The 25,937-nt window shown below is 34.4% G+C and overlaps 2 protein-coding genes across 7 annotated transcripts; both read left to right on the plus strand.

Annotated features, from left to right (window-relative positions):
• Positions 1-2,764: 2,764 nt before the first annotated feature.
• LOC101265322 (serine protease SPPA, chloroplastic) lies at positions 2,765-21,159 on the plus strand. 6 transcript variants are annotated; one of them, XM_069295298.1, is made up of 16 exons: positions 2,765-2,963; positions 3,143-6,193; positions 8,629-8,812; positions 9,970-10,107; positions 10,481-10,651; positions 10,727-10,830; positions 12,077-12,144; positions 12,531-12,697; positions 13,497-13,566; positions 13,973-14,127; positions 16,209-16,314; positions 16,649-16,736; positions 16,826-16,969; positions 17,835-18,206; positions 18,413-18,486; positions 21,044-21,159. In XM_069295298.1, exons 2-14 carry the CDS (start codon positions 5,702-5,704, stop codon positions 18,063-18,065), a joined length of 2,118 nt encoding a protein of 705 aa, XP_069151399.1. In that variant the 5' UTR covers positions 2,765-2,963; positions 3,143-5,701; the 3' UTR covers positions 18,066-18,206; positions 18,413-18,486; positions 21,044-21,159. The 6 variants fall into 6 exon arrangements, with proteins under 6 accessions (XP_069151399.1, XP_019068603.1, XP_069151400.1 ...); XM_019213058.3 differs by lacking the exon at positions 21,044-21,159 and adding an exon at positions 18,695-19,755; XM_069295299.1 differs by lacking the exon at positions 21,044-21,159 and having other exon boundaries at positions 16,826-17,721; positions 18,413-18,658.
• A 404-nt stretch (positions 21,160-21,563) lies between these two features.
• Positions 21,564-25,517, plus strand: LOC101244762 (pentatricopeptide repeat-containing protein). Its single transcript, XM_010320592.4, has one exon. It carries the CDS (start codon positions 22,397-22,399, stop codon positions 25,055-25,057), a length of 2,661 nt encoding a protein of 886 aa, XP_010318894.1. The 5' UTR covers positions 21,564-22,396; the 3' UTR covers positions 25,058-25,517.
• The last annotated feature ends 420 nt before the right edge of the window (positions 25,518-25,937 follow it).

Consider the following 25,937-nt stretch of genomic DNA (forward strand, 5'->3'; position numbering starts at 1 on the left):
AATCTTTGATGAGCATATTAGGTAACTCTTCATACTAAGCTTAATTAGTTGGCATAATAATTTTGTAAAATAGAGTAAGAACATGCTATAATCGGTTAAACTATATTTTTCTTTTATCATTGAAATATCAATAATTCAGTGTATATATTTTTATGCATGAATAAATGGAAAAATCTTCCTAACTTCACATCCTCATGTCGGGTAGGGTGATAAGATTAGCTTATAGTATAATTTATCCATTTATTAAGAATTCAATTCATTTGGACTTACTTTTACATGTAAAAATATAATTGAGTTGATTTTAGCTAAATATGTACCTAAAATAGATTTTTGACAAAATTGGCAAAAAGAATTATTTTTTTCCGTTTAACATTTATGAAGCCATAATAAAGAAAAAAAATTAATTTTGTTTGGTGGTGTAATTAAATAAGTTGGCAAGAGTTGGATGAGTAATACGACTCAGTCATTAGTTAATCATCTTGACTCACACCCGGATATACCAAATTAACTCAATTAAATTTGACCCACTCCAATTTAATTTCATTCATCCAATATTTGACAATTCTAAATAGAAATAAAGATAAATAAAATAGATAAATTCAGAATTTAAGTTTTATTCGTTTAACCTTTAAATTTTTTACATCTACAACCCCTGGCAGGCATGACCTCTTTAACCCTGCAGATGGCCTAGCGACGGAAGTAGAGACGGATGACTTTCAATTAGAATTTTGTATATATCTTAAAAAATTATTCATATAAAAATATTCACTAGTTCTCAAAGTAGGAACAACTGCATACATGGTTCTCAAAGATACCGGCAACAATAAAACATTTGGCATAATCCTATAAAATGTACTTTTTGCTTTTCACCCTATGCGGCAGGTTCATTGCTTAGCATCTGGTGTATGGTCAATTTTGGGTTCTAATATTGGAAGAGATGAGTCCTTATCAGGTCTTGGACATAACTCAGACTATAAAAGCTAGCTCAAACGGACGTGAATTGTCCAAGCCTAATAAGGAGCCTGCTCATCTCATTAACTATCAATGTGAGACCTTTTGCTTTAACCGTATTCATAGACCTTTGATGATGGAAGCAATTAGATTTTCATCAAGAAGATTGAAAATATAACGAAATAAACATATGAGTAAGTCAAAACGGGTATAATAGAGTTCTCAAAGTAGGAAAAAGTACCCGCGTGGTTCTCAAATATAGGTAACAATAACATATCTGATGTAATCCTATAAAATGGGATTCGATGAGAGGATAGAGTTTACACAAAACTACAGTGATGAAAGTAGGATTTTCACTAAGAGGATTTAAAATATAAAAAAAGTAAAACATGCGAGTAAGTCAAAACATGTTCCAATATCTACTATATATACAAAAATAATGTAATTTTTCTGATACCCTAGGGTACCTCCGCTCATGTCTTATACCTTGGAGAGATAGATAAGTTATCATTGTCAAGTAGCGTGTAGTACGTGTATTATCATCAAAAGATGTATAGTCAAAAGTAGATAATATAGGAGCTGATTGAATACAATATAACGTATTCATTACTAGTTTGTAATTAATATATAGTGTGTTGTGACGTATATAAAGTATGAAAATATTAAAGTGAGAAAACGACGAAGAATAGAATATAATGAAGGGATGAGCAGTAACAATCAAACCAGCGGAGAAGAGGAGTTGCGCACTAATGCAGGTGTGGAGAGTACTTATTAATAAATGTGAGCTCAGAAGAACCTGGAAGGCCAGACTCCATGTCATTGGGACACATCTTCACTGTATTGGACAAAAATCAAAAGGCCCAAAAGTACCTTTAATTTTGGCTACTTGCATGTGAGTATCATATCAATGATGCTGGCTGGCCTTTTTTTTTGCATCGATCACATTATTTATATTCATAATTGGCTCAAACTTGGCTACCTAGTGGGTGTAGCGGGGGGACATAGATTGTGAAACCCCGTTTGGGTTTTAGGGGCTTATGTTCCCTGTTGAGAATGACTTCACTTATGCCTAACAACATCCCTTGTGTCTACTGTGCCCACTTCTGGACCCGTTCCAACGGTGAAATGCTTCTTCTCAAACGGAGTTGGAACCTCATCTTCATTTAATTCTTTTAAATATCTCTTTCAAACCTTAATTTTAGTTTCTTGTTTTGGACCTACTTCTTATTAGGTACACCTAAATATTTTTGTCCTAATTAATTAACTAATGGCATTTTTATAGCTTTAGCTCTAGCCTAGACATTTATCTACAACATGACAGAATCAAAGTAAACACAAAAATATGCGTATACTTTATATATTTAAAAAAAATAAATTTAATCATGTATAAATATTGTTATTTTCCGATAAAGGGAAAATCCAAGAGTGTAACAACGTTGCGGTGAAGGGGTATGGAATACGGATAAAAAAAAATTAATAAAGTTTCTTCCGAGCAGCTAGAGTTATCACATAATTATATACAATATATGGTTTATTTGTTCCATATAGTATATGTATTTCTTCTTACTTGTTTTTTTCTTTGGGTGCAGCAATTTGTTCCATGATTTTTTTTATAAATTTGGCCTTAAAAAATTATCCGACAGGATTAATAGACTCAAAAAGCCAAAAATATATATTATAATTTTAGAGATATGAAGGGGACAAAAAATATTCACGTGATAACTAGTGCATCACATATTTTTGTGTTGAAATCGTTTAGGGGGTGAAAGCTTCCAAGCTAGCTAAATATACGAGGATAATTAGGAGATAAATTAAATATGAAGGGAATAAAAGATGTCAAAGTCTAAGAGGTCCCAAAGGAGTATGCCTTCATTTTTAAAAATATCATAGTAGCTAGTAATATTAGTGTGCTATTTTTAAAACGCTACATCTTTTCTTATTATACAAGTTATTTGATAAATATTTATTTATATTTATATAAAGAAGAGATCAGAGTTAAGACCTCGTTGAATGTAAGTTGTGTTATGCAATTACTCATTTTGGCTTTAATTTGAACACTTTTCGTGAATTTTCTAGCTACGTCAGTGTCATTGATTATGTTTTGCAATTAGTCAATTATTCCTGTCCTCACTATCGTTTACATTTTATAGATAAGATAAATGTACTATGATATCTTTTATTTGATTTACAGAAACTTAAGGAAAAAGCAGCATTTCGAAAATCCAGATGAGTTCTACTTCTACTTCAAGATGGTTAATGCATAAATTGGAGTAAGTTACTAATATTCATATATGTTAATTGAGCTAATTTCTGCCTCATTCGTGGTTGATCTGACTTGTAAGACATTGTTTCGATATTTCAAGTACACAATCAGTTTGGAGATATCTACTTGAGTGTCATTGACCTGACCAATTGCATTAGATATTAAGCTTTCTTTGGCCATGGTTTGAAATAACCTTATTATTCAGAAAAGTAAATGAATTATTTGGAGATATCTATTTAATGACCATTTATCGAGTTTAGCTTTCTTCGTGAGTTGAAATCTTATCACTTGATCTAGATCGAACGATTGAGCCATGTCTATGGAGGATTAACGATTTCGTCCTGTTTGTAGTGCCATGTCTGATGGATGGATGCGTACAAGCTTTATTCACAAATAATATATAGTTGTTCTATTGTACACTCACTGCCTTGTTTTTTATGTTAAAATTGGAGGAATTCATTTTTTGAAGCTGAGGGTAGTTTCTACTCCTTTACCCATCGGTGGATGAGAAATCGCCACCATAGTACGTAATTTCTGGTTAACCATGTTCCAAGAAAAAAAAGTTAAAAAGTATCTTCATATCAAGAGTTCAGGTGAACAGCTGCCTATTTGGTTTCTTTGTGTATTGAAACTCTTAACACTTCTGTTGTATGAGTGAAATCTTTAGATCTATTGGAATCACATGATTAAAGTGTACAAAAAGTAGTTATGGCAGTAATTAGCAATCTGTCAAAGAAAGAGGTGAGACTGATTGTTAGTTAGTTATAACCAATTATTGTTTCAAATGTGTGATTTCTATAAATAGGATGTGTAATTAATCCATAATATTTTTTCCTCTTCTTCTATCTTCCACTGATTTTCTCTCCAAGTAGAGTTGCATAGATTCTATGATTCCATGAAATCTAATAAAACCGATCGAATTCATACATCATCCCGTTTGTGCCTTTATGAAACCAAACGTGAATGATTGGCAATCATGAATCGTATAATTGTAAATGTGGAAAAGACTATATTAAAGAATTAAGTAGCTACTCCATTTTATTAGATCAAAGGATTACGTAAAACTATATAAATCTTAAAACTTTAAAACAACATATAGTTACAATTATGTATTTATATAATAATACTAGCTAGAGATATGCCATTTATGTGGCATGTCTTAAAATATTTTGACACTTCCATTTATAAATTATGATTTTCTCATTCGGCTAGATTACGAGAATGTAGAAATTTGATACTTTCATAAATCATGGTTCTTTCATGTTTAGTCATTGAGATTCAAATAAAAGTACTTCGAATAAAACTTCAATTTCAAATTAAGCTTATTTCAAATTGGTAAGTTTTTTTTAAAAAAAAACTAAATAATATCTCATACGGTTACTTAATTCTGTATTCTTCATTCATAAAGTCACTCAACTTTAAATTTTAATTCAAAAGTCATTTAACTATTCACTATTTCTTTTCAAAAAATTACTTAACTATCCACTATTTTCTTTGAAAATCATAAACTTTGAATTTCTAACTCAAAGTCATTCAATAATCCATTTTTTCTCATTAAGTCACTAAACCATCAAACGAATTCAATGCAATCTTCTTATTTGGATTTGTATAATTTCATAACCTAAATGCATATATTTGGATCTTGTTATATGCTTTTACTAAAGTGCTTTAGAAGGGTAAAAAGTAATCTTCGGTTGATAATAGTAAAAAATAATAATTCTTTTTTTGATAATGGTGAAAAAAGTACAAAAAAATAAATTTCGTAGTTTAAATTTGTACAATTGAATTTTCTTAATGAAGAAATCCTTTATAGATAGGAATGTTGTTTCCCGTAAAAAGAACAAGAAAAGATTGAAGAGAAAGAATTACTAACTAGAGTTCATATAATTATGGTTTAAAGGTTACTTTATTTAAATAAATATGGACCATTAGATTTTAAAATTGATAAATATATTTAAATTAAATGTGTACTGAATCAATTGAAGAGATTAGTGTACCCAAGAAAATCCCCTTGCTAGAAGAATGAGGTAAAATAAAATTGGCAAACATTGTATTATTAATGGGTCTGTTTAAATGGACGGGTCATTAAATGATTCAAATAAATATAATTTATACATAAAAAATATTAATTAAATAAATTGCGTATTTTTTCGAATAAACACTGAATAATTAAGTATTTTTTTTTAGGAATAAATAGAATGTTGAATAACTTTTGAGTTAATTTAAAGTCAAGTGACTTTTTGAATAAAGAAAAGAGGAGATATTTGAAAAAAAAATTAAAAGTGGATGAATTTTTGAGTGAATAAAGAATATTTGAGGGAGTATCAGAGATATTGGTTCAAAAAATCTGCAAACCCTCTTGTGCAAAGAATTTAAAATTCAGGACTACGTGGCGCTTAGGGAACCGCGTTCAAATACTGGGGAAGTCTGATTTCTCCATATCATCCCGACGGAGTCCAAAAGAGCAGAAAAATAGTGTAAGAGAGAATGGCGAAGCTTTTATCCACACCTCGTCTGACCTCCATTCACAAACTCACAGTCGCTTCCAGTCTCTCCAAGTCTTCTTCTTCTTCTTCTGCAATTCACTCTTCTCCCACCGTTTTCCCCATTTCTCTGCACTCAAATTCCCTCTTTTTCTCCCTCTACACTACTCCTCTCCTCACCCTTCGCTCTATCGATAACCCTTCCCATATTCATCGAAATTTCTCCGTTTCAGCCTTCGACACTAAGAATGAGGACGTATCACCGTCTTCCAAAGGTGACACTAAGGATGAGGACGTATCATCGACTAAGGATGAGCCTGTTGCTGAAATCAAAGCCGATGATATTGCGAAAGAAGATCAGTATCCAACCGGGGAATTCGAATTTGAGGAGTATGGTGTTTGGAAGAGCTTAGTTGTGAAGTTTAGAATGCTCTTTACGCTTCCTTGGGAGCGAGTCCGCAAGGGAAGTGTTCTCACCATGAAATTGCGCAATGAGGTCAGTACTGAGAGCTATTTGATATTTAAATATAGATCGAAAATTTTAGTAATCATGTTAGCAATGTCGAATTCCTGCGAGTTCCTATGTGTATAAAAATAGTGTAGTGATTTTTTTCGAATAGAATTATAACTCGTGCCTGTGACAACCTTTGTCCAATGCATCACAGAGTTAATGATGAGCTGCAGTATTTGTTATCCAATTGAATTTGCAATATGCAAGTATATACATGCTTTAGAACGAAGAGTGTCATTAACTTTAATTCTGGTGCATCTGATCATTATTTTGGTAAGGTAGTTTTTGTGATGAAGCATAGTACTAAACATGTTTTATTTCTTTCATTTGGTATGTTCTTGTATTTGGCTGGGGTCTTCGAAACAACCTCTCTACCTACATAAGTTAGGGGTAAGGTCTACGTACATCCTAAACTCCCCAAACTCCACCTAATGGAGCTACACTAGGTATTTATTGTTGAAACATAGTACTAGAATATTACGGTGCAGATACAAAATGCAGAAAAGCTGGCCATGGATCCTTTTATATCTGAAAGGGGTCGTTTGGTAGAGTGTATAAAAATATTGCTCAATAGAGTGTATTAGTAATGTTTGTATTAGTTATGCTCGCGTTAGTTATGCATGTATTTTTTCCTATTCATTGTTTGGTTTGGTGTATTAAAAATAATATGCATTGTATAAAAATATTTATTTATAATATAGGGAAAATGGTCTGATATACCCCTCAACTTTGTCATTTAGAGCTGATATACCCCTCGTTATAAAAGTGGCTCATATATGCCTCTACCGTTCTACAAACGGCTCACATTACCCTTGCCGTTACAAAATGGCTCACATATACCCTTTATTTAACGGAAGTTAAAAAATTAGTTTTAAATTTATATTTATTACTTGTAATTTTTAAAAAAAAATTATTTAGGGTTATATATGATTCTTCTATCAAAGTTAAAGGTATATTTAATTTTTTTCATATTTTTTTTGACTTCTTTTATTATAATTATTTGAGTTTCTTATTTTTATTTTGTTTTTTTCTTTCATTCCTTAGTTTAAAGAAAAAAAAATTAACTATTTTTTTTGTGTGTATTGTAATTTAATTTCGTATTCGAAGAAAAAATTTGGTCATTTGCAATAAGTTTTACAAGAATATTAGTGAAACATAAATAAATTTGATTATCAAAATAATGATTATAAATTAGTCATTGAAACAAAAAAAAGACAAAAAAAAATATGTTTGACGAGGATTAAATTTACTCATATGAGATTATATTTTTTAGAAAAAATAATAAAAATTTAGATTAATTTTTTTTTTCATTTCCGTTAGAGAAAAAGGGTATATGTGAGCCATTTGTTTACAAGTAGGGGTATATATGAGCCACTTTCATAACAAGGGCTATATCAGCTCTAAATGACAAAGTTGAAGAGTATATCAGACCCTTTTCCCTATAATATATCTTCTACAATTGTGGTGGAAAAGATGTACAAGTGGCTTTTGAGGGTAATTGAGTCTTTAACCATGCTAATGCATGTATTAAATCCCTTTACATTACTTATACCTAGAAAAAGTGTACCAAAAAAGGGGAGGTTTTAACCAAACTAAGCCATTATATAAAGTCATTTACCAAAATAATATGTTTTTCTAAAATTTTACAAAACTAGTATAAACGTATTCCACAGTAACGTTTTAGCATATATTTTATTTTTTAAAAGTTGATGGCGTCAGATTGATATATGTTACTCACATTAACGTTTTACTCCTAAAACGTTACTCACAGTAACGTTTTAGGAGTAAAACGTTACTGAAAATAACGTTTTAAAAGTAAAACGTTACTTACAGTGACGTATATCAACCTAATGCTGTTAGTTTTTAAAAAATAAAATATACCCTAAAACGTTACCATGAAATACGTTTATACTAGTTTTGTAAAATTTTAGAAAAATGTATTACTTTGGTAAATTGTTTTATATAATGACTTAGTTTGGTTAAAAATTCAAAAAAGGGACTACTAATATTTAAAGCTAATGCAAGTTGCAAATATTATTTTTGCTAATGCACTCTACTAAACGACCCCTAATGAAGTGAAAAATCAGCATTAACCAAAATCTTAAGTTCTGAATGCATCTATTGTTAAGTATTACAACATTTCCCTTGCTTCCTTTCCAACCAAACAGTCTACATAATGCAAAGAAGGATGGTCTTCCAAATCTTCTTCTGCTCCTTCCTTGTCCTCTGGTTTTGCATCTGATCATTAAAAGGGTAAAATTATGATCAAATTACTAAGTGTAGCTAAATAGAGAGGCAGAGAATGGGAAGTTACACATTTATCGGCACATAATACTTTTAATTTGCTAATTCTTGTTCAGATATTTCTTCTCTGTTTAGTTGAGGTAATTGAACTCTTGCACTGTTTTTTGTCCTCTCAGATATCTGATCAGTTACAGAGCCGTTTCTCTTCAGGATTATCCCTACCTCAAATTTGTGAGAACCTCATGAAGGCCGCTTATGATCCTCGAATCTCTGGTGTTTATCTCCACATTGAACCTTTAGGTTGTGGCTGGGGCAAAGTTGAAGAAATTCGGAGGCATATACTGGACTTCAGGAAATCAGGCAAGAATTCGTCTTTGTACTTTTATGAAATGGTGAGATCCGAAAAGGTTCATGGGCTTGTCACTTGATTATAAGTATCATACTTTGGAAAGAGGAAAAGGATGACATTTGGTTATGTCTGTCTGCATAAAGCTTGTAGGGTTGAATTTGAACCAGGGAAGAAAGATATTTTGATCCATGAAGGATTTGGAAAAACAAGGACGTAGTGAATAGATGAAAAGTATCCTTATATATAAGCCTTTTTGTACTTTGGGAACTTTTAGCCTGAGGGACTGGAGGGGAGATCATATTCTTAGCCCTATATGATGAGGATATTTAAATAAGATAAATGAGTATTTGAGATCAATGCCGAAAACTGTCATGAACTAATTTGAGAGGTGAAGGGAATTTTAAGGTCCTTGGGAGTTGTTTAATCTGGATGCTGTCAGAACTATGCAAGATCAACATACTAGAATCTAGTACTCCTTTCTGTTTTGGCTCATTTCTTTGAGGAACAATAAAATTACACCCTTCCCATTCCTGTATGATTTAATGGAAAACTAACCATGTGTCTAGTAGTCCTGATTCCCCATCTTATCCTGTGCCAACTAGTCCCAATTCTTAAATGCATATGAATGACAATTTTTTGGCCCTTTCTATACATCTCACACAACATGTGTGATAAGTCTTCAAGTATGTCGAGCATCTTGGAGTATGCGCCTATTTCAGGACCTCCTAAGTCATGAGACTGGGATAATGCAATATCTCAGTTAAGATGAATATTAGACTAAAAAACCATCTTATAAGAAACCTAAACTTTAAAGACACTAGGAGAAAATATTACGCAATGCTAAAAAAAATTATCTTCCTTACCTTCTCATTGTAAAATGCTAAATAAAATGATCAATGTCACTACCTTATCATGTCTTGGATTATGAGGCCATCTCTCTATTATGGATCATCATGTTATGGTATTTTCCTTTGCAGTTGCAGCTGAGGTATCTAATCACACAACAAATCTAAGTTTCAAATGAGTATATGTTGTATAGACTGAAAGTTACTTGGATTAATTAAGCTTCTTATGTTTAAGGAGTGCCATATGAGATCCATTTTGTTTTAAAATCTAGAATTGGGAAATATAAAAGTAAAGAAGAGCGTTAATCTTTGTCATTTTTCAGGTAAATTCATAGTTGGCTATGCACCTGCTTGTGGTGAAAAGGAGTACTACATTGGCTGCGCTTGTCAAGAGCTTTATGTCCCTCCAAGTGCTTACTTTGCGTTGTATGGTTTAACAGTTCAAGCATCATTTTTGGGAGGTTAGTTCTTTAGCCTCCCAGCTGAAACAAAATATTTTTTGGAGAGATAAGTTCCTCTTAAATATCAGATGTGCTAAGTTCTGTTCGTTCTTGAATGTATGGATTAATTACCTCTTTGGAATATTGAGTTGGTCATCATTGCAGTAATGGTTATTTTTCATCAATTTAAGTGAAAGTGCAAAAAGCAAAACCTATTTAAATTTGAAGTTGCTGGAATTTGCTAGCCAGTGTTACTAGGGTTTCAGAGTATGCGTGAATGCAGCCTGAAATTGTTGAACAATGCTTCTTAATTGTATATAGCTAGTTCCAGAGCATATGTGATCTCAATTGCTTATGATCAGCCCTTAGCTGCAGCAAATTTATTGCTCTGCAGGTGTCTTTGAGAAAGTTGGAATTGAGCCACAAGTGCAAAGAATTGGTAAATATAAAAGTGCTGGAGATCAACTAATGCGTAAAAGTATATCTGATGAAAATCGGGAGATGCTAACTGCATTACTTGATAATATATATGGAAATTGGCTTGAAAAAGTTGCTCTTACTAAAGGTGACTTCAGATTTGAACTTCATACTGGAGATTTGAAGTCCAGTGGGGATTTTCATGATCTGTTTTCTTACTCAGGGAAGAAAATAGAAGACATTGAGCAGTTCGTTAATGATGGAGTCTACCAAGTTGAAAGGCTAAAGGAAGAAAGCTGGATAACAGACATAAAGTACGATGATGAGGTATAGTAAGTTGCTAGGTATCTTGAGGTATTACTTGAGAAACAGTTCTTTGATTATTTGTAAGTTCAACTGATTTATTAGGTGAATTCTTTTTTTTTTCTGGTGTGAGGGAGGGGAGGGGTTACTTTTCAAATGAATTAGGATTGGTAATGGATTTACTTCTTTTCCAGGGAAAATCAATTCTTAAAAATCATAAAGGAAAAGGATGTAGACAACTACTTGTATGTGCCATTTCATGTGACCATTCTGTTTGAGTTCTAGGATGATTTTACCTCTTTCTCTTTATTAGAATTTAAATGAAGAATTTTGCATTTGTATGTATGATATTATTCTTTTGTTCATGGAATGTTGATTATATGACACTATTATTTTTGTTATGTAGTCAAAGATCTTTTTCTTTGACCACAATTTTTAGATATATTTTTTGGATTTTTTTGTCTATAAAAATTTGTACTCCCCCTGTACCAATTTATGTGACACCCTTTCCTTTTTAATCTATCCCAAAAATAATGTCACATTTTTTATATTTAGAAACAATTTAACTTAATGAGATGATTGACAATCACACAAGTATCTAATTTCTTAAACTCCGAGCCTAGTCAAATGGTGCCACATAAATTGGGATGAAGGGAGTATATAATATGTTTTATCTAGTTCCCAAGTGTTGCAAATCTAGATTAAAATGTTCAAAAAAACAACGTCCAAATTGGAACCTTGCCAAATTAGGTTTCCTGAACTGTTACTGGGAACGATGAAAGTGTGGGATATAGCGAACTCTATATATAAGAAAGTGATAGCTGCACAGGTTATCACAATCTATGCACCCTCTTACAGCCTTATGATGATATACCCTTTGTATCCAGTGTTTTCACCTTTTCTCTTATCTTGATTTTAGTTTATGGATGAAATCTTGGAAATCAGCTGAAGTTAAAAGATCCTTTTAATGATTAGACAGTCAGTATTTGTCAGACATCTGTATTGCAGGTCCTTATGTGATTATATCGAGAGCAACTAAGTTGTATACTAGTATCTTTGCCTTGAAAACAAGATTGGCATGCACTGTTAATCTCTGGATTATCTTGTATGTATTAAGCTTAAATAGTTTGTTTCATTTGTGTATCTGGCCATCTGGATTTTATGACTTCCGCCATAAAAATGCTTAAATTATTTCTTGAACTTGACATAAGAACTTAACACCTTTTCTCCCATGGTTATCAAGGAATCACTAATTTATGCATATCCTCAGGTAATGTCAATGTTGAAAGAGCGTTTGGGAATTTCCAAGGATGAAAATCTCCCTGAAGTTGATTACAGGTCTTGTCTTTTTGAATTTCAAGTCACCTGGATAATTTTTCTCAGGGTTTATTTTTTTTATTTTGCAGCAATAGTTTTGTACAATTATTATGTACATTGCTTTTCATGACACTTCTTTCTTATGCTTGGACTAATTAATGGCCCTGGAATTTTCAGAGAACATCAATACTTTAAAATAATATATTTTATGTAATTTTACGGAAAAAACATCCCAGGCGGCTAAAGGAAAGTGTAATAACTTGTATCAGTTCGATTTTGAGATTTTGCCAACTATCAATTGTCATGTATTCTAGTATTGTCTCTCCACATATTCTTTGTCTCAGCTGTTATGCACTATTTTCCCTTTGGAACTTTTAACATTTTGTGATTATTATATTCTGATACAGGAAGTATTCAAAAGTTAGGAGATGGACTCTCGGTCTAACAGGTTATAAAGACCAGATAGCTGTCATTCGAGCCTCCGGAAGTATTAGTCGCACACGCGGTCCATTTAGTTCATCTAGTTCAGGAATAATAGCAGAGAAGTTGATTGAAAAAATTCGTAGTGTACGAGGTATGAAGTGTCCTTATATGTGCACTTTGTCAAGCTGTCAAAATATGTGAAAACAGGTCATTACAAATCCTGATTAGCCATATATCGTGAATACCAAGTTTTTTAGTCTCAGAAAGACACTTCGCAGACACAAGGCATTATCTGCTCTGCGCAGTTCTGGATACTTTCTTTCTTGCTTTGTTCTCTTTGGCTTTGTTTCCAACTCATATTGTGGAAAGACTTGTATTGTTGATAGGCTTTTGCTTAGTATGAAGGAGAAAGACTCTTGTGAGGAATTTGTCACTGTTATGTTGCTAGAGATTTGATTGAATAAGCAAAGTGCTACACTTCATATTCAATTTTTCTTCTTTTTCAGACTTAATAGTAAAACTTAGAGATGGGAAGGCCAGTTTGGTTAGTGGTAGTTGCAGGTTTATTTTTGCCGTCTAATGCATGAACTGGCTATAAGCTACATAAGTTATGCTAGAAGAACAGTATGTAAATTTTTCAGGTAACTAATGGGAGTCAGTGAACAGTTCAATAAGACTCGTGCATGTGCTGTTTCATTAGAGATATTAGGGTGCAAGATTTCCCATATTCGTCTCATCCCTTTCTCTCTCCTGTTTGAGAGGAGGGGACTATTCATTGGTGAACTCTCAAATCACAGCAGATTTGGATGCTTCTGTGTGTAGATTTTAAAAATGAAAGGAGGAAAAAGCTTTTGATAGGTTTAGGTGGTCTCCGTGCTTTTAGGTTATTCCTTTTGGTTGCCAATTTTCTTCTTTATATTGTTTTTCATGTGTGTCTCTATGTTGTGCAGAGTCGAAAAGGTTTAAAGCTGTCGTCCTTCGAATTGATAGCCCTGGAGGAGACGCTCTTGCTTCTGATTTGTAAGTCCTGTTATGTTATGGATCTTTCCTTTTTATGCACTATGTAAGGAGTCACTTTGCCGTCTAAATTTTCTCTCTGTAACTTGTATGATTGTTGCATTTATATCTCTTCTTTCAGATATATAGAGTCCTAACTATTTTTTAGGTAAACTATTAACATAAGATCCTAACTGTTTTAATTGATTGTCTTGTACAATGGAAATCTTAACTTATCTGCTGTTTGTGTGCTCCCATGATACTTTAGTTAAATCAGCTTGTAAAATAGGAACGTGATGTTTTCCTGTCTTCAAAGCAGTCAATCTATTTTCCACATGTAAAAGCTTCTGTAGTGTAGACTCTGACAAACATTATTTTTATTTTTCGGACCAAATTCTATGTTGATTTATTAGGATGCTTTTTACTACAGAATGTGGAGAGAAATTAGATTGCTGGCAGAATCTAAACCTGTTATAGCATCTATGGCTGATGTGGCAGCCAGTGGAGGATATTATATGGCAATGGCTGCACAAGCTATTGTGGCAGAGAACCTTACATTGACAGGCTCAATAGGTGTGGTGACAGGTAAATCTAAATACTACAACGAATTTTTGTCTTCTATAAACTGTGGTTGAGTGGTACCCAATTAAGGTGCTAATTTCAGATCTGGAATCATTTTCCAAAGAACCTTATGTTTCATATATGTGGTGTACTGTGCTTTAGTTCTTGTATTTTTGCACTAGCAAGATGACTTCTGCACAGATATATCAGCTCCCAAAAGTTTGTACCTGATAAAGAGATACGTTTGTATAACTTGAACCCAAACATAATTCAGGAACTGAAATGTAGTTTAAATTTACCATCCATTTTTAAGAATTAGAAACAGCTCTCAACCACATGAAAGCATCACCTTGCTTTTCAGGAATGACCTGTGCTCTTCAGGAACTCCATTAATCCTAGTTGTTTTAGAAGAAAAATTGTAGAACTCAATTGGTTGTGTGTAATTGATGCTTCTTTCATCGTCCATATCTCTTTGGCTTCACAATTCAATTTTTATTGGATTATTCATCATTAGTTGGTCGGATTGCTTTTTTTCGTCTGAGGGTTTCGGGATAAAATTTTATTTTAGCAAAAGAACAAAAAGAAAAAAGTTAAATGTTTCACGTGTGGGCTGAGGATACATTTTATAAAGTGCAGAAGTGTGGATTGGAAATCAATTGATCAGATTTGTTTGTTATCTCCAAATTGGCGAAGGTTTCTACTCATGTTAGACCACCAGTTGAACTATCCACAATTTCCTATCTTTCAAAGGAAGATTTTAAGGAAAAAACATTTGTATCTTGAATGGCAGGTGTTTTTCCTTGTGTGGTATAAATTTTTTGAAAACTTTGTGCTTGCTTTACTGGGATCCATAATGTGGTCAATGATCCCTTGCATAAATGAATCTTATCTGATTCCAAAATCCTATACTATCTTCACCTGAGAATTAATCAAAATGTTCTCCTTTTGAGTGCCATTCAATAAGGTATCACTCCCAAGTACAAAAATTCAGAACACATGCTTCAACTATATGCTCTTGTATCAGTTTTGGTGCTCTTTGTAAGGCTGATTGTACTGATATTTATTTTACACACTTCAGGTTATGCCATAGAACTGTATCATGAGGGTGCAAGATTCTTCTAATTTTCCAAATAGTCAGTCCTTCTCAATGTATACCATATTTAGATCCACTTAGTACCAGCTCAAAATATATTGAAGTGTAACTAGATAGTTCTATATTGAATGGAATAACAGAATTTGTCTCAAGCTCTGGAACTGAAGAAGGTATTAGGAGGTAATTCCAACTATCGAATGATATAATCATTTCAGGAAGAGGCTATATTAATGCTTTGTCCATGTAATTAGCCTGATGTGGGAATTGAAGAACTGTTTCACAAGATAACATGTCATGTCAAAAATAAAAACAAAAATATGACTAACAATTTAAGACAGAGGACTAACTGTTTCTTACAGGTAGGTTATATAATTAGAAAAAGGTAGCTCAGAGGTTGATTCCTTGTTTGTATCTCTTCACTAGGACCTTTCCCTACTCCCAACGTTGCCATTCACCCACCCACTTCCTGATGCCGCCAATTTCATCTTAACACGTCATTCTCAGATTTTTTTTTTTGAACCAGATTTGTCTTCACAGTTCTAGATCCGAAGAGCTTGGACTGATATCTGTAAAATTGGGATGACAACTCTCTTTGGTGTGTGTGTAAGAGTGTATGCCTTTCTGTCTTCCTGCAAATAGGGTGATTGAGTTGATCTGGTATCTTGATGAACTCTTTAAGATTTTGGTTTGTGGGAGAGGCAACTCTTTGGTTTACTCCATATTTATGTTGGTTCATGTATTTGCTTTAATACGAGTGTCAATCCTTTATAGTTGCAGTTTATCCGTTTCTTGGTTCCTCTGGGTTTTCTGTTCCTTTCTGCACTGCCTGGAAGTCCTCTATTCTGCCGCTGCATGCCCCTTACATTTAGTTGTTTTGGTCCTTAATCTTCACAAAATTTACTTGTAATGAGGTCTTCAAAGTTGGAATTGACCTTATGAGCTAGCTATGCTATTTCACATGTATGCCCAAGCAAACTTCTAAATCAGATTCAATGTTTAAAAATTACAACAGGGAAATTCAACTTGGGAAAATTATATGAAAAAATTGGCTTCAATAAGGAGACAATATCAAGGGGAAGATATGCAGAGCTTACTGCGGCTGAACAACGACCATTCAGGTGAACTTTTTTCGTCTTCCTTGGGTTATACATGTTACACCTAGAAGGCTTGAACCCCATTATAAGAACATAAACTTCTATCATGAATTTTATGTTACATCCTTCTGTTGTTACTGCTCTTTATAACAAGCTGAATTTTGATCTTAGAGACTAGCATAACTTCTTATGCCTAACACCAAAATCAGAACTTTTCCACTTCTACTAATGCATCCAGTTGGTTCTCGCTTTGTGGCTTTCGAGTTTAGTTGTTTTAAGCCTACAAATGAAAATCCAAATCTTGGATTTTAGATTGTCTTTTGATTTAGTATTTTCTAAGATAGAACTTCATCTGTAGGCCTGAGGAAGCAGAACTGTTTGCCAAATCTGCACAGCATGCATATACCCAATTCCGAGACAAGGCTGCCCTTTCAAGATCAATGACGGTATGATACTTGGTAAAGAAGACAGCTTAGAAGAAAGCAGTCGTTACTTTATTTATCAGTTGATTGAAAATACCAAGCACTCCATTTAGGTGGATAAAATGGAGGAGGTTGCACAAGGGAGAGTTTGGACTGGAAAGGATGCTCTTTCACGAGGTCTAGTTGATGCTGTCGGTGGTCTCTCTCGTGCTGTAGCAATTGCAAAACAGAAGGCCAATATACCTCAGGATAGACAGGTGTGTCATAAGTAAATCTATTTTTGCTGTTAAAACAGCCATTTCAGTCTGAGCACATAGATTGTAGTGCTCTGCAGCCTGAAGCATGATTTTCAAGTCTGTATATCAGTTTATGCATTGGATCTTTGTCAACTGTCATTCTAGTGAAATTTTGGAGCTCTGTTGGGAACCTAAGGATCCGAATCTCTTGATCTTCTAAGAGAGCTGGTGAATTTTCCTGCCAAAACCAAGTTATAGAAAATCTCAGCTGCATCTGTCATCAATAAAAAAGTAGAAAGATGAGGAAGTTGCCACAACTTTTGAGATAACATGAAGTGAGATATGTAGTCAAAGGAGAATTCCTGAGAAAATTACATCATAGAAATAGTCTTCTCTCAACTTCCTTTTTTACGAATTATCAAAAAAGAAGAAGTTGAGAATGGACCACTCACGACTTTACCTGCAAGATACTTCAGTATGTGCTGTGGTCAAACAGCAGATTTAGCTTTGTTTTTGTGCCACATTTTGGAAATCTGAATAATAGTTTTTGTCTTCATAGTCAGATGTGAACCATTATGGTACTCATCCCAGGGTCTTCTGTTCAGAAAAATGAAATGCATGATGAATTGATGATGTTTGATGCCCAACTAGTTTAGTGGTAATAATACCTAACAAATCTTGGAAGCTGCTTTCTATCATTGGTTACTGAAAAAGTAGTCAGAGGCGATAAAGTTTGATTTGATAAGAAAAATACCGTTGAAACAATATATCGGGTTAGTTCCTCCTTTTTTTTGTTTGTATGTTCATCTCAGTCTCTATATTTTTTGAAGGGATTTGTAGAGGAGATAACTTTCTCGGTCTTCCTAATAAATTGTTAAAACTGCAGGTTTCTGTTGTTGAGCTGTCAAGGCCATCCACGTCCTTACCAGAAGTTTTAAGCGGCATAGGAAGCTCTTTGGCCGGAGCAGATAGAACTTTAAAAGAGTTGCTAAATGATGTGGCATCATCTGATGGGATCCAAGCCCGTATGGACGGCGTCATGTTTGAGAAATTAGGAGCAGCTGCTTATACCAATCCCCTGTTTTTGTTGATAAAAGATTGCCTCAGTTCCTTCTAAGTCAAAGGCTGTCTGCTGCTGTTGTATCAGAAATATCTCATTTTGTTATTTGCTCAAGCACAACGTTCATACAAGGATCTTACATTTTGTTGAGGATGCAGAATTCGGTATGTCTACTTAAGGACAAAAGCAAAAAATCAGGTACTTACTTCCTTTCCTTGTTTTCAGTATAGAACTTCCGATATGTTTTTGTTTCAAATCTTGGGTCGGTGAGTAAGTGAAACAAATAGATAGGTGGTAAACAAAAGATTGAATTTCCTTACTTCCTTAAAGTTGATAGTGCTAAAAATATATTTGGCACTACCAATACTTGTAAAAATTATTTGAGTAATTAAATTAAGTTACAGTGGTTGCAGGGTGGTATATATGAGCTCTTGCTGATTTTAATTCAGGATGGGTGGTTCTCAACAAGGGTATGGAGGTACTACACGAATTAGTATCATGACATTCTGTTATATACAACTACTGTAACTTCGAAACAATTCCACTTTGCACTTCCGTATGAGTCATTCTGTTTGAACAGATAGATCCATTGTGACAACGGCCATGTAAAAAATACAGATTTACAATTTAGAAGTGGAACATTCTCATTATCTGTTTCTCCAACTCCTTTCTTTTTGTAAATGCAGTAGAACTATTGTTGCTTCAAGGCTCAAGCTTTGTGCATAGAGGTAGAGCACGGTTTTAATTTTTTTAGGATTCCCACCTGGCGTTCTTCGGGGCCCAACCAAATCCGAATTCGCGTCCTGGAGCTCCACATTGGGTGATAAATTGCTCCTTATAAAAGGTGACTCTTTATCGAGGGCTCGGTACCCGAGACCTTTGGTTGAGAATGAAGGAACACTTATCACTCCACTACGCCTATATGGATTAAGAGAAACTAGAAAGCTTTCATAACATGACGAAAGAGAACTATCCTCATGTTATGTGTTTTCAGTAGTTGTCAACTGCTTTCAAGGAGTGTGGTGTAGATAACTTTCATGTATTCTTTTGGTCATGGTATATGGTTATTAGAGGAAAATATAGGAGAGGTAGTTTGATATTTAGAACAGGTATATAGCTATAGCTTCATCAGTTCATTTCGCAGAAGAATATGGGTAATCAATTGCGGTTGCTTTCTCCACCTGATATTACTTCAGGCTAATGAAGTCTGCACACCATATCCGGAAGTCACATGGTTAATGTGCTCATATCACATTGTGACTTCAATCCAGATCCTTGACTTTAAAATGCAGTTTCTTATGAATCGTGAGGAAGGAGAGACGGAAGATAAGCGATAGTATTTGGTTGAATTGGGAGTACAACTTACTTTATCCTTGTTAAATCACTTCTTAGACAGTAAGAGAGTTTTTTGTTTAATTGGAGTTCAGTTTATTTGAATCCTTCTCTCCTCCACTAAGATTTGCCGAGTAGAGTTAATTGCTGCTATACTAGTAAGAGGCAGTAGGAATTGGTTGGTTGTCAAGATGCACACAAGTTGATCAAACATTGTAATAAAAGGAAGTGGGTGTGGTTTATCATCTAGTATTCAGCTCTTTGAAGGTTAAAAGGGGAAAAAGATGATTATTAATGAGTTTCTTTTTAATTTAAAGATTGAAATTTGTGAATCAGAGTTATTGCTTGCGATAACCCTAGACTGGAGGGTGCATAGCAGTTTAGATTGTGGTAGTATTGACCACTAAACTAAACTTGAGAGAAGAAGAAGAATTGAAAAATAGGGCTTATGTCACAGTTGTTAGCTTGTGAGCTCAACAATACGCACAAGAAGACAGGCTGCAGATATTCATTTGGAATATCTCGCTAGGTTCCAGATTTCAGTCTCAACAGTCACTAGGTTCTAAGCGTCTCTATACTTGGGCATTGGACGTTAAAAAAAAACTATAAAGAAAAGTTAAAAAACGTTTTAGGAATTAAATTGTGTTTGATTTAATTAATGGTTTTACCGTTGAAGAATGGCAAAAGTCCACATCGGTGGTTAATGAGATGTTTGGAGTGTGAGTTAGGCCTAAGACCTAATTTCACATGGTATTAGAGTAGGATCAGATGTTAGCTACCTTAGCTTTTGAGGTGTGAGTTAGGTTTAAGACCTAATTTTACACTTACATGGTGTTAGTTACAAATTATATATAATATAAATAATAAAAAAATAATCTTTTCTATTTTATTCTCCAAATATAAAAAAAAAAAGTCTATTTTATTCTCCAAATATAAAAAAAAATAGAGAGTAAGATAAAAGATAAACATGTAATGTATTATCAGAAGTTGTTCATACATGTAATGACTACTTTTTTACTCCATAGTTAAAAGTAATAAATTGAGTGTCTGCCACCATTACATTGTAGCTTAAGATCATCATATTCGCATCAATTTTTTTTGATTCTTGGAAAAAAAAAGGTTTCATTCTTTTTGACATTGTTAACTATGATGACATATACTGTATTTCTTTACGCAATTAGCTAAATAACGAATGTATTTGATACGGAAGGGAAGCATTGTTTTATCAGCCCAGTAGTTTGTCCTATACAACAGCTAAGCGGCTAATAAATTATGTTGTAATACATCGATGATGGCCACGCCATCATTTTTGGAGTTTTGTTGACCGGAGTTTCTCTGGGGAAGTTGGATTTGTACCTTTGCTGCTTCAGTGCTGACTGGATTTCTCTATAAATAATAAGCCCCATCCATTTGTGAACCACATCTAGCCAATGGAGTTCCCAAACTTTGTCAAAAAGTATGTATTTTGGTTTAGAGAGAGAAGTAGTACTACAGGAGTGTCACCCAACTCCCCTACTACTACTGTAGGTTTATCCCTTGAAACTGTTAACACGGTGACACAACCAGCTGAGCTACAGCTGGATGTGGAAGAGAGTAGCCCTGTAGTTGCTGCTGCTGCTGAAACCAATAATATCGATAAGTCGATGCTATTCATGGCATTCTGTTTAACATCAGGGGTTGAGATAACTCTTAATTTTGTACAGGTTGGAAACGGGAGCCGTGATCATGATTCGCTTCCTTTGTGTTTCCAGTTGTTGTCATTTGCTATTTTACTTGCTTTCACTTTACTCTTCGTGGGAAGATTTATAAAGAGCAATTACCCAGCTGAATCTGAATTGCTAGAGCGGGCAGGTATTTTATTTGCGACTACAGCTTTCTACCATTTCATGACAATGCCCTTTTCTCTGTTTCTCAAAGGTTGCTCTTGGGGCGTCTATCTATTCTCCTTGCTTGCTATAGCTATATGCAACCATTACTAATACACTCTCGCTCTACTCAATCCTTCCTCTAAATTTTTCTTATTTGGAAGGGAAGAGAAACGAATCGTGGTCATAGTTTTTTTTTTTTTTTTTATAATAATGAGGAAGGTTTACTTTGGGTTAATAAGATTGTATAGTTAAAACTATGAGCTAGTGGTTTTCTTGTTATTTCTTACCTTTAATTACGATGTTAACAAATATATATCATCTCTCTCGTGTTTTATAAAATTTTAGTTTATTTTTCTTTGCTTTTCGGTTATTAATTGTATCAACAGTGTACACTCCTTAAAACTAAAAGTGGATGTGATTCATCTCTTTTTGTATTTATATTTATTATAACTAAAAAATATTCAGTCCAAGTTGGTTGGCCTCTCGGTGGGATATTCTTTAATGGTTCAAAAAGCACAGTTTAACATGAAGCGTGGAGTTTTTTTTTTTAATGTTTGTTGAATTTAATATAATAATCCCACCAGTAAAGTGAAAAGGCAATGTTATTTTATCTTACAAGGACAAAAATGATAATTTAAAAAAAAAAATTCTAGTCAAGTAAAATTCATCAATAGCAATAAAAATGAATATGAAAATCGATATAAAGGTTAGACGAGTCTCCCGAAAAATCCATTGATACTTGCACATGATTTCTTGTTAAATACAGTGAAATAAAATCATAGAAGGCACCACGAAAACTAGCCGTACTAGTTAGCCCATTGAATAGAAAGGCATTGCAAAATGCCTTAAAATAGCATGTGAAATGCACTTGCTACAAGACAAAATTAATTCGGTCGGTGTGCAGGAAAATGTTACTTGTTCATTTGCAACAAAATAGCTACAAGGTTGAATAAATTGAACGAAGAAAAAAATATTTTAAAAGCGTTCAAATATATGATGTTTTTTTTTGACAACAAACAATGACATAAAACTTGAGAATAATTTTATAAAAGCTAAATACGACGCACTATTTCACTTTGAGATTGACGTTTGCAAAATTAAATTCAAAATAGGATAAGGGATCTAAAGGCCACCACCATATACTTCTTCGCCGCGGGTATCCGTAGGTAGCTTTGCTATGTATGTTTAATGTTCACGCTGGCGAGCTTCCCCACGGCTGCGCCGTCGCCTGCGTCGAACTCATGCTGCCGCCACCAGCCCCAATTTCAAACCGTCAAAGTTAGTCCAAGACCCAACAAATTACGCTCGTTTGCAACTACCTCCGTTTCAAAATCGGCAGGTTCAATTTGCACCCCAACACCTGAGGAAGATTCTATAACTGCAAAATCAACTTTGAAGAATCAGCTCAAGAACCCATTAACGCTATCCGAAGAGATCACGCAACTATGCGAAACCAAAAGTTTGTCGGAAGTTTTCCGTACATTTCAAGAATACCTCGAAAACGCCTTCTACCACTCGTCGGAAAAATCCGAGGCCTTAGGCGTACTCTTACAAGCATGTGGTAAACAGAAGGACATTGAAACGGGTCGTAAAGTCCATGAAATGGTTACTTCGTTGACCCGATCGAAAGATGACGTTATACTCTGTACGCGGCTCATCACGATGTACTCCATGTGTGGGTATCCTTCTGATTCTCGCTCTGTTTTCCATCAATTACGAAGCAAGAAACTGTACCAATGGAATGTTCTTATGAGTGGGTACACAAAGAATGAACTTTGGGTTGCTGTTATTTGTTTGTTTATTGAGTTGATGACTTCAACCCAGGAAAAGCCAGACAATTTTACCTTTCCTTTGGTTATCAAGGCTTGTGGAGGGGTTCTTGATGTGGGTATGGGGAAAGCTATTCATGGGATGGCATCAAAGATGGGTTTGGTTGGCGATGTCTTTGTAAGCAATGCGTTAATTTCCATGTATGGGAAGTTTGGTCTTGCTGAGGAAGCTATGAAAGTGTTTGAGTATATGCCTGAGAGGAATCTGGTTTCGTGGAACTCCATGATTTCTGTGTTCTCAGCGAATGGATATATTGAACAAAGTTTTGATCTTTTCAGAAATATATTTACAGGGGATGAAGTTCTTGTTCCAGACACGACTACCATGGTTATTATGCTGCCAATTTGTGCAGCAGCAGAAGAAGTGGAATTTGGGAAGATTATTCATGATTTAGCTGTAAAGCTAGGATTATCTGACGAGTTAACAGTGAATAATTCTTTAGTGGATATGTATTGCAAAGTTGGATACCTTTCTGATGCACAAATTCTGTTTGAGAAAAATGAGAGCAAAAGTGCGGTCTCTTGGAACTCCATTATCGGGGGTTATTCAAGAGAAGGAGATGATAGAGGAACATTTCATCTTATGAGAAGGATGCAAAGTACTGAGGAGTACATGAAGGCGAATGAGGTTACTCTACTGAATGTTTTGTCCGTTTGCCTAGAGGAGTCAGAGCAGTTGATAGTGAAAGAACTGCATGGCTACTCGCTTAGAAATGGTCTTGAATACCATGAGTTGTTAACAAATGCTTTTATAGCTGCCTATGCGAACTGTGGATTGCTCAGATATGCGGAGCTTGTATTCCACGGAGTGGCGAACAAGACAGTAAGCTCTTGGAATGCACTGATAAGAGGCTATGCTCAGAATGAGGATCCATCTAAGGCTTTGACTCTGTCCTCTAAAATGATGAAGTCTGGCTTGCGTCCTGACTGGTTCACTATTGGTAGCCTTCTGTTTGCTTGTTCCCACTTAAAACTGCTACATTGTGGTACACTAGTTCACGGTTTTGTACTTAGAAATAGTCTAGAAACAGATATGTCTACACTAGTTTCCCTAGTTTCATTCTACATGACTTGTGGAAAACCAGAGCTAGCACAACGTCTGTTTGACAGGATAGAAGATAAAAATGTGGTATCCTGGAACGTAATGATAGCTGGTTATTTGCAGAATGCACTACCAGATAAAGCCTTTTGTCTGCTTCGTGATATGGTATCTCATAGATTTCAACCTGATGAAATTTCTGTGACAAGTGTTTTAGGGGCTTGTTCAACATTGTCTGCTGTCAGGCTGGGGAAAGAAGTTCATTGCTTTGCACTGAAATCCAACCTTATAGAGGATAGTTTTGTCCATTGCTCAATCATAGACATGTATGCAAAATCTGGATTCTTAGGAATGTCCAAGTATGTTTTTGACTATATTCCACTCAAAGATATAGCATCATGGACAGCTATGATTACTGGATATGCAGTTCATGGACTTGGAATGGAGGCCATCGAGCTATTTCAGGAAATGCAGAAATCGGGCTTCATCCCAGCCAGCTTGACATATGTCTCTATTTTAATGGCATGTAACCATGCAGGGCTCATTGAAGAAGGTCGGCAATATGTTAAAGAGATGCAGACATTGCATGGTCTCAAACCTGAATTGGAGCATTATGCATGTGTGATTGACATGCTGGCTCGTGCTGGACAGTTTGATGATGCCCTAAATCTCATGGCTGAGATGCCTATGCAGCCAGATTCTCAAATTTGGTGTTCGTTGCTCAATTCATGTATAGTTCACGCCCAGTCAAATCTTGGGATGAAATGCGCTAACAAGTTACTGGAATTGGAACCAAAGAGAGCAGAAATCTATGTTTTAGTATCCAATTTTTTTGCTAGATATGGGGACTGGGACTCTGTTAGACAGGTGAGGGACAAGATGAAGGAATTAGGCTTGCAAAAAGAAATTGGTTGCAGTCAGATTGAAATAGGAGGAAAAAACTATAACTTTGCTGTTGGCAATATGTTTTCCAAGCCATAAAAGCTCTAGTGAAGTTTGATGTGACCAAACGGAAACAAATGAATTGGTTAGTACCTGAGATGATTTGGTGCTTCAGCATTTAAGTGTAGAGGATAAAGAACAAAATCGAGGCAGCTACAACAAACTGTTTAGAATCACTTATGACTTGACTCACGTTCTTCTCGTTGATGACTCGAAATCTTTCCTCGGGGAAAGAAGTTCACAAATTACGTCAATGTGCTTTAAGTTAGTGATGGCAGTGATCGTTAAGGAGATTATCACAAGGAGTTGGAATGAGAGGCACTCTCTCACATTTTTCTAAGATGGTTTCTCTGGGTACATAAATGAGTCGATTTCACCTGTTTTTGTTAGCCACCCTAATCGTTAGGATGTATATATCTAGTGATATCATATTACTTATACTCTAGTTTGGCTTGTGTTTTGATATTCCTTCTTAGCAATGGGTGCTTTATTTCAAGAATGATTCTTCCATGATGATATTTAAGTTTTCAAAGAATCATCTGAAACTCAAGTCATTTCTCAAAATAAGATGAGAATGACGAGGTTGATATACCAAGAACCAAGAGTTCCATGGAAGTCTTATTCACTCTTCTCTCGTGATACTACTTTATCTGTCAGCCGAAGTATTATCGGTTTAATCATTATAATTTCACACAAAAAAAGTTATAGAAAATCACTTACAAACAAGATAACAAATCAAATAAAATGAGTTGATAGATTGCATCTTGCTCAAAAATACTATGAATGCCTAGTAGAATTTCAAAACCTCTAAAGGATTGAGAAATAAAAGTATGAAATTAAATTTAAGTCAAGGACTTTATATGTCAAATAATGTAATATAATTATGTTCTTACATCTGGTTATAGTTAACCCATTAAAG

This window comes from Solanum lycopersicum, chromosome 3 (genome assembly GCF_036512215.1).
Source record: "Solanum lycopersicum chromosome 3, SLM_r2.1".
Classification (NCBI taxonomy): Eukaryota; Viridiplantae; Streptophyta; class Magnoliopsida; order Solanales; family Solanaceae; genus Solanum; species Solanum lycopersicum.